This window comes from Camelina sativa, chromosome 5 (assembly GCF_000633955.1).
Source record: "Camelina sativa cultivar DH55 chromosome 5, Cs, whole genome shotgun sequence".
In the NCBI taxonomy this organism is placed as follows: Eukaryota; Viridiplantae; Streptophyta; class Magnoliopsida; order Brassicales; family Brassicaceae; genus Camelina; species Camelina sativa.
In genome coordinates this window covers 32,813,989-32,823,959 of record NC_025689.1, presented here as the reverse complement: position 1 = coordinate 32,823,959, position 9,971 = coordinate 32,813,989, and the positions used below count along the sequence as shown (strand labels likewise).

Below are 9,971 nucleotides of genomic sequence, written 5' to 3'. Positions count from 1 at the left end.
TTAACTAAACTTGTTTGGATATAAATATAAGCACTAGATTTGGACCCGTGCTAGAGCATGAGTTGCAATTTCTTTATTTATATTATAATTTTAGAATAAAATGTAATTTATATGATTGTTTTTAAAAGTTCTTTTGGATAAAAAATTATGCAATAAAATCTTATGCTAAATATGATGGATTGGAAAAAACACCTATTTTGTAAGTTTTTATTGTTAATTTTGTAATTTTATGTATTATGTAAGGTTAAGTTTGTTGTTTATTTTTCTTTTAATTTTTTACCCGTGCTTAGCTAAGATTTTATTTTTAACTACAGAATAAAATCTCAAAAATCATGATTAAGAGTAATAATTTGCCAAGATTTCATTCCTTTTTATGCTTAACAGTATATATTTTGTAACAATACATGGAATACTAAAGAGATTATTTTGGAAATTGTATAAATCATTGGAATATTTTCTTTAAGAGGATTCTTTGGAATATTCTTAAGTGTATTCATATATCACACAGATTGACCAATTAATATATAACATTTTTTTTAACCAACTTATACTTAATGTATAACATATTTTGTAATCAATTTATAAAAATTATATAGATTATAAAAAAAATGTTGTGTACTTTCGTTTTATTATATAGGGGATGTATTATATAGATTGGTTTAATACAGTTTTAGGAATGTAAACCAGATTAGAACATAACGTAACCCAAATACATAGCAGATCATATTATAGAGTTACATGAGTTAACAAATTATAGAAGTACAATTAAATGGTTTTTTTAAAGAGCCGTACGTGTACATACAGTTCGACAAAAGCTGTCGCATGCAAAGATATGAGAACAAGAGGTGAGTCTTCTCATTTTTTTTTTTTTTTTTTCTTTTGTTTGTGTACGTGTGTACGCTAAAACATTCACAGTTTCACACGGAGATTGTCTAAAATACGACATAATATAATTTGGCCAAATTGTAAAAACTGGAATCCAATCTTAGTAAGATTAATAAGAAGAAGAGACACTTCACCACTAACTAGTATGACTCATGACCAATTTGCTTCTTGGAGAAACAAAAATCCACTGATAAGGAGAGGGGCTTGACGGGTATTACATTACATGTAGTACAATCTAAGGTTTTCTGGTGTCATTACAGTTGTTTTTCTTACCTCGGACTGCTTGTTACGTTTCTGACTTTGATGCAATGTTTTTATGTAAGCGATAAGTATTGTTGACGAATAAAGAAAGTAGAAGAAATCTAGTAAAAGCATTCTCTCTGACGGCTGTTGTCGTCTTTGACTGCTAATGTTTAAGAAAGCCACTTGTCATGAGATAGGGATATATCCAGCATCTCGTGGTGAATGGTGCTGATGTGATGAAAAAGATGTGGTACGTTACGTATGTACGATAAATTTGTTAGCAATCAGAGAGGGTGATAGATTAAGACAACAATTTTATCAAAGATAAATAATTGATACAGTAAAAAAAAAACAAACACTAGACTACAAAAACAAAACAAACAAACGTCAAAGTAGTAAACTATGATTTCTTTTTATATATTTTTTATCCTGATTTTGTCAATCCGCTGTTTACCTCATCTAAAACGTCTGATTAACCATTTTAATCGTTCAACTTAGTAGCCTAAGACTGACTTTTACTACAGAAAAAAAAAACAAAAAAACTTAGTAGCCTATAACACAAAAACACCATCTAGTTAACTAGCTAGATCATGACCTCTTTGTTTTGTTTTTTGTTTTCCTCCAAATTAAACATAAACTTATATTGAAGTAACAATATCCTTACAAAGTTGATTTTGTAGCCACAGAGGCATAAACACAGAATCAGAATAAAGGTTGAATTACAACAGCCAAATTTAGCCAAACTATGTGCAGGTGCAGCTCCATTACCCTCTCTTTCTAATAAGATCATATATAACAAACGAAATTCCAACAACTACATATTTTTAACAATAAGGGATGAAAAAAAAAAAAAAAAAACCATAAGGGGATATGAAATCAATAAAATGACGACGGATTCTCTATTCTTTGCAAAACACCAAATGATTGTAAGGATAATCAAACGAGCAACGATTTTTCTCCTCCTCGTCTCTCCTTGATTGGTTCCCCGCCATGAAAGATACAAAGAAGCCCGCAGATTGTACCTCTTGCTCATACAGTGTCTTATTCCCCTCCTCACGTGACTTCTTACATGACATCATCTCCTTGATCACTTCTTCTTTTTTAGTCTCTCCGACCGATCTCTTAAGGAACCGTTTAAACCATCTGACCGAATCTTTTGGATAACGTTTAAGACCATTGACAAAGTCAACATAATAAAGACCAAATCTAGCTGTGTATCCATGTTCCCATTCAAAATTGTCCATCAATGACCATGCATAATATCCTCTTACGTCACACCCATCTTCCCTATAAACATCAGAAAAAAAAAAAATTATCATAAACTTGATCGATTTCAACAAAAAATATAAATATTATAAGAAAATCAAGAACTAACACTATAGCTTTGTGAAGTTCTTCGAAATGTGTCTTATGGTATTCAATCCTAAATGTGTCCTTAAGAATCTCTTCTCTTGGTTGTGTGCCATCGTCGTTATCATTGATTCCTGAAATTTAGTAATCAATATAAAACATAATTAGCCGCATCAAGAAAAAAGAAGAAAAAAACTCAGTTTATTTAGTGGGTTAAGAACATATCAATCTCAAGTTAGAATTCAGGGCTAAGACATTATTTTGTTTTTAGTCGAGTTAAAAGGATTACAAAAAATGTTGCTAACCATTTTCTTTGATGTAGACTGGCATGTTATTGTATCTGTCTTTGATATAGTTTAGAACTTTTCGCAAGCCTTCCGGATATGACAACAATAAACCCCTTTCTTCCTGAAAACAAAATGATATTAATTTTAAATACCTTAGTATAATATTATTTGTCACATTTAGAAATTAGTATTTACGAAGAACGAATTAAGTTACGTACCCCAAGTCCAATAAGGTGGCCACTGTGGTTGGTACCTGTTTCAAAGCAATTTACAAATAGTGTTTAGTTTATCATCTAAGCCTTTTATTATATGGACCAATCTTTGGTAATTAGTAGTACGTACTTTTCCATTCGACATGATGATCAGTTTTGAAACGAGGCTTTTCAGGATCGATCTGAGGTGTATGAACAGCAAAGCGTGCCGTATAGTAATTTACTCCAACAAAATCAGATGAATTTTTTAACATATTTGATTGTTCTGCAGTAAATGAAGGTAATTTATGTCCTGCATATTTTTTTACGATATTTGGATAATCTCCATAAATCACTGGATCGAGATGCCTATATATACATAAAGAAAGAAAAAAATAAGTTACAAATAGAAACTAACATTTAAAATTATTAAATTATTTGGTTAAAGATAACTTACCATCCAATTTCAAAAGCAAGAGCTCGTTCAGCTGCTTCTTTATCATCAGCAGAATCAGAATGATAAGGCTCAAACCATCGTGGGGACAATACTATCCCGATTTGGCTATCATGCGAAATTTGTTTACATTTTCGGAATTCTTCTACTGCAGCGGCATGAGCAAGAAGAGTATGATGTGAAACAATGTAAGGTTCGGTACTCGAATCACCAGCATGACACTTTTCGTTTACCCATTTGGAGCATCGCCCAGCAGCCTTGTTACCTTGATCATAACCCGCAACAGTCATAATGTATGGTTCATTGATCGTTGTCCACATCTTAACTTTATCTCCAAATTCTTCGAAACAAATTCTTGCGAAATCTCGGAAATCTTCTCTATATTGAGTAAAATCATATAAATTAAATAAATTAATCATTTCACATTAACTATGTTTTTGTATCTTGGACATATGATATGCATTTCCAGTTTTGCTTACACGATTTTAGGGCTTAAAAAGCCACCGTACTCGTCCTCCAAAGATTGTGGATGGTCCCAATGATAAAGCGTCATAGAAGGTTGTATATCTGCATGTTTATCAAACCATGATTAAATTTGATTATTTAAGTTATAACCACATGTTTAATTTTAATAAAGAACTTTAACACATGGATTAATGATTATACCATTAGCAAGAAGTTCGTCGATGAGATCCTTGTAAAATTGTACACCTTCTTTATTTACTCCATCTTTTAGTTTTCCGCCTATATAAATAATTAAAATATAACTTTATATATAACTTGTATAAATAGTTATCGTAAGAAAAAATCTAATCATCGAAAAGAAGAAAAAAAAAAAGAGTTCAAACATACTGGGAATTAATCTGGACCACGAGATCGAGAATCGGAAAGCATCCATGTTTAGCTCCTTCATCAATTTGATGTCATCCTGATTTGTTGTTGTCGTATCACAATACATATTTGATTAAACAAAGGATAAATAAGTAATACCATATTGTATTGACTAACCAAAACAAAAACAAAAAAAAATTATAACGATGTTAACTTTTCAAGAAAGTATATTTTGACTTATTTCGAAAGCTGTTTTCATTTTGATGATTAATTAAGAAATTTAGAGATAACCTGGTTTTCATTAAATAATATGATAGTTTGATTTAAATATTGTTTTGAAATATCATATGATTGGTTATAGAATATAGATGCATGCTTTGAATAAATAAGCTGATTATATATAGATTGTACCTTGTAACGATGGTAAAAATCAACTGCTACATCTGCGTTATGCATTTTGGTCCTTTCTGCAGTAAAAGATATAAAAAAAAAATAAAAAATCAGTCACTGCTCACAAATAATTCAGCATAACTATATATGGTCTATCGAATCGACAATGGTCCATTGAATCCGTCCGTAGATTTTGCTGTAACTAGACAATACCTGGATAAGTGCGGCTGAAGTGGTCCCATATTGTTGGAGATTTGCCGCCTTCGTTTGTTGCACCTTCGTACTGCATAATATAAACATTTTTATTTTAAGAAGAGTACATTATTTTATCGCAAGGCTAATATTAGAGTGACAAATAAGAATGAGGACAAAACATGAGCAAATTTTTACGGAAGATCGTGACCTGTATATGATTGTAATTTGGAACGTAATAAACTTTAATTAACTAAGACAATTTTGTAATAAATTATGATTTTTCGTAAATTTATGTAACATATTCTCTAATCAAACATTATATATAACTTTTATAGGATGATGCAAGATACCTTATATCTCTACTTTATATGACAAGAGAACATTTGAGAAGAAGAAAACAAGAACGAATCAAAAACAGAACCGTCAGGATTAATTACATGTCAGCTAATAATATTTTTGATTTTTTCTCGTCGTTGAAGTTGAAACTCTAGCAGTGTTTTTACTTTCAACTCCAGCTGCCCAGATATGTGTTAAAAGTAAGTTTACGGTTCATCTTTTTTGATTTTTTGATTTTTTTTTGTTTGGTTTAAAACCAAAGAAAGGGCATAGAGCCAAAAAAAGACCCAAAAAGAGCATGTTTTGTAATAATATATAACAGCTTTTTTTCAGTTCACTTAATAAAGAGAACCCGTAAGCAAAAAAGAAAACATTGAAAATTGTATGATTAGAGGAGCACACGAAAATCTTTCGCATCATGTTTTAAAACCGTACCATATATGTTTTATTCTACTATGACTCGTAGAATATGACTATAATACTGCAAAATGGTAAAATTGCATAAAGAAACAAAAAAAAACACGATTAAAATACAATTTTTATTTGTTAAGCCGAGAGAATTTTAATATAACTGTGAAATTGCAAAGTTTCATAATTGTTTTATCAATCAAAATAACAGAATGAAAAAGAAAATAATAGAATAATCACATAGCCATTTGCTACCATTTGCTATGTGACTATGTCACAGATTGCTGCTAATCATAAAAATTACCTGAAACGCTGAAGCAGCTGTTCCAAAAATGAAACCATGAGGAAAACTGTGCCGATCTAGTTGTAGAGAATTAATCGTATTTGCTAACAATGAGATAATCGAAAGGATGATGACGAAACTCCATCTCTCCCTAGTCATATTTTTTTTTTCTCTCTCTCTCTCTCTCTTTTTTTTTTTGTGTGTGTATGTATGTTTGTGTGGTCTTTTTGAGATTCCTAAAAGTGATTAGATTTTACTCGATATTCTCTTCCTTATATAGAGGATTTTCATAAGTGATATACGTCATCTACGTGGAAATGTTTGGACATATATATCTAGATATAGATTGAACTTGCAGTATTTTTTAAATTCATTTGATTTTTTTTTTTTTAAAATTATTTCACCAGATATTTCTTTCCAAGTTTAAGACTATAATGCATATAAGTTTCGATATTGCCAACTAAAGCTCAGAAGCTTGTTTTTTCCATCGTCATCTCTGAATTTGCCCGTGATCACCGCTCCCATTCACCATCATCGTCTTCTTTGAATATTCCCATGATTACTGCTCAGATTCACTTACATAGTTACAACTTACATGTATGTGTAATATATATATATATATAGTAAATTAATGTTGGTGTTGAATGTGGTCAACATCACGGATTTGTTCACTGACAACATATATATTCTGCGAAGAGTGCATGTACGTCGTGGTACGGTTACAGCATCACAAGTGTAACGTAAATAAACGACGAACTTTAGATTTTTAGAATATTCATTGTGTGCTAACTGCTAAGTCATGTGTAATATTTTCTGTTATTAGTCTTCCAGTTTTGATTATAGAGCCGGTTCAACGTTTGTGAGTGTGCCCTAAATCAAGATTTAAAATGTTATTATTATTTTTGAATGTTATAGACTCATCTACAAAAAAAAAGAGAGAGAAGTTTAATGGTAATGACAAAGATAATTATTAATCATCGATTTAAACAAAAGCAAATAATCTTTTTGATACAAATCTCATCATTTTATTAACATTTTAATTAGATCAAAAACCCAAAAAAATCAGAATTTTAAAGAGAATTTTTTTCAGTTTCACTGGTTTACAAATGCACTGAATTTAATAATGTAATTGGTAAGAGTGATATTAAAACAGCAACACAGATTTCCTTCTTACTTAGTTGCCCTCGAGAATAATTACAGAAGGGAAAAATAATGTTCACCAAAAAAAAAAAAAAAAAAAAAAAGAGATATGAGCAATTGTCCTTATCACATTCCACTAAGGAGAAAAAGAGATGAGAACAATTAATTGGCAGTGACATGTTTTCATATTAAGATATGATATATTTGTATATGAGGCAACTAATTTCCAACATAAGGAGATGGGCTTATATCTTCTTCTCTTTTCTCTTATCCATTTATCCTTCTTATTTTATCTTTTACATATTTTCTTTAAATGTCGTACGTAAGTAAATTATATGTTATATATTCATGAAACAAATAGTTAAATTTAAAATATTACTCTTTCTGTTTTTTTTTTTTTTTCAAGACCAATAGAGAGAAATCGCGCGCATGTACTTCACTCGCGGCGATTTTCTCTCCCAAAAAACTTTTTCTTCTGATTACAATCCCGTGCGCCGTCGGTTGGGTCCTCCGTTGATTCCGGCGACGAAGAGGACCCCGTGGCTCATGGTGCTTCATCCGTAAACCGGCGCATCAACTAGGCAACTTTCTCAGATCAGAATCAAGGGAGAAGTGGAGAGGAGAACTTTTTGCGCGACACTGTCGGTGAGAGCTCCATCGCCGGTGTAGCGACGCGGTGCAGAAAAAGGAGATCCACGGCGAGGTACGAGTGAGAACGGCGGTTAGATCTGCATGTCGGAGATTCTGGAGGTTTCGCTGCGCGGTTGTTCGATGGGGGAGGTCGTCTGCGGCAAGGCGGGGCTAAGCCACCGTCGAAGGTTTGCAGATCTACTCCCTACCGCTATTTCTCTCTCACGACTAAGCATTGATCTCCTCGATAAAGGTAAGCTCGGTCATCTTCTTCCTCCTCGGCCACGGCTCTATGGTGGCGGAATGGCAACGGATCCTGGATCACCATCTCCGTTCGACCCACGACGTTCAGGCACACCGAAGGTCCTGATCCGGTGTGAATCCGCAAATCTTGAACGGCGGCTGCAATGAGTTCTTCATTTGCAGATTAAGGTTTCCTAAACCGGTTCAGGAAACCGGGTCGGTTCTATTTTTCTGTAATTTTGTTTGGTTTGATGTACTCGGTTTAGGCCCTGAGGGGATTTTGATGGGCCTAAATCCGGAAATAGCCCATTGGGCAATTATTAATATTAATTGAAAGCCTTTTAACAAAAAAAAAAATAGTTAAATTTAACAAAAAATGAGAAATTAGGTGAAAAGTTGTGTATGTTATATAAAAAGAGTTTATATATATATATCATTATTCAAATATATATATATATATATATATATATATATATATCATATATAAGTTTATTTCCTTTTATACATTTTCTCTCTCGTGAAGATTCGTTCGTCCTAGCCGCCGCCAAGGGTTCTTCCTCGTTTCTGATCTCTCCGGCCACCAGCGCCTCTCGCCGGAGTCGTGAGAGGGTCGTCCTCTGTTTGCTTCCTTCATGCCTAGTTGTTGTTGAGCCCTTCTCAGCCCTTCTCCGGCGGATCTGGTTTCGAGGGTTTCGGAACGGCATCAAGGTTTTGTTCTCTCCGTTATCGGTGAGATCTCCCTGAGGTTTGTCTCCTTTTGGTCCGTGATGGTGAGCCGCGATTGCCCTGTCTCGTCGATGATTCTGTTGAGTGAATTGTCAGATCTGGTTTTCTTGGCCTTGGTTCGTTGATGACGATAGACGGTTTTTTCGGCTTCTACTACGGCCGAGATGTGTTTTGCCTTCTCTCCGGTAACATCTGACCTTTGTATTATCCCGTCCTTGGTGGTGCTGCTTTGGGTCTCTTTGTTTAGAAAGTGTCTATTTGGCTACATTCTCTTCAAGTCAAGCTCGTTTGGTATATCCCCAGTTTGTTTTGTTGGTGGCTTTAGGTTGTCCTTGTTGAGTCAGCTTTTAAGTCTCTTAATTTGCGGTTGTTGATATACTTGGGGGTTTGAATCCGGAATTTTACTCTACCTCTTCTTAGAGTCCTCTTGTTGGTTCGAGATTAGTTGTTGCTCTAGGTTCGTTCTTGGTGTGAGCCATTTGGATGTTAATTTGTTGCTGAGTCACCTACTAGCCTTCCTTCAAGTTCCTTTTGGAAGTCTTAGAGTTAGGTTTTAGTCAAAGCAGTGGATTAGTTCTCTAATTCTTCTCTTGTGAGGACGTCGTCAGTTTTAAGTCTGTAGGTGGCTGAAGCTGGTTCGGCGAGTGTCCGCGTGTAAGATTAGCTGATCTTGCGTAGCTTGTCTCCTGTCGTTTTTAAGGTTTTTTCCTTCTCCCTAGTGTTTTTAGCTCTCTCTAATCGGTTGGTGAGGTGTGCTGGTAGTTGTTTTTGTGTCTCTGGTCGTGTTTGTCTCCTGCTTTCATCCTTGTCGATTTCCTCTCTAGTTGTCCTCGGTGTGTGGTTTTCCGGTCTTCTAGTTCTTTCGACATAAATAGGGTTCTAAGGAAGTCTAGTGGGATTCTCTCATGCCTTTGTTCAAATATAGAGCTTAATTCCTTTAATTCTCTGTATTATCATTAGTTTGTAATCTATTTTGCCTCTTTTGGCTATTTGTCTTTGGGGACATTCTTGTAGTCCGCCAGCATCTGTTTGGGTATTTAGTTTCCTTTCTGTTGTAATACACATTGGTTTGTAAACCAAGTTTATCAATAAAATTCCAGATGTTAAAAAAAATATATATATATATCATATATGTATGGTGTTTAAAACTTCGTTTTACACCATGTCTTTTTAGGCCATATGTGTCGGGTATATATGATTGTTATTCTTTTGGCATTGGTGACTTTACTTAATCCCAAGTTGCACGAAACACCCAAAGCAAAGTCTACTACACAAAACAGATCAATGCATCAAACATCCTAAGCAAAGTCTAGTAACAAAAGCGCAAGAAATGTATTTTTTATACTGCATGAAAACACGACTGTTTTGGAAAAGAAAAT

The 9,971-nt window shown here is 33.6% G+C and overlaps 1 protein-coding gene across 1 annotated transcript; it reads right to left on the bottom strand.

Moving 5' to 3' along the window:
* On the bottom strand, nucleotides 1,801-6,099 carry LOC104788282 (beta-glucosidase 30). The gene is made up of 12 exons (XM_010514019.1): nucleotides 5,875-6,099; nucleotides 4,845-4,914; nucleotides 4,653-4,708; nucleotides 4,263-4,338; nucleotides 4,077-4,154; nucleotides 3,890-3,977; nucleotides 3,414-3,788; nucleotides 3,108-3,325; nucleotides 2,984-3,018; nucleotides 2,784-2,886; nucleotides 2,504-2,612; nucleotides 1,801-2,415 (listed from the first exon to the last, which is right to left on the bottom strand). The coding sequence occupies exons 1-12, from the start codon at nucleotides 6,010-6,012 to the stop codon at nucleotides 2,028-2,030; spliced, it is 1,734 nt and encodes a 577-aa protein (XP_010512321.1). The 5' UTR covers nucleotides 6,013-6,099; the 3' UTR covers nucleotides 1,801-2,027.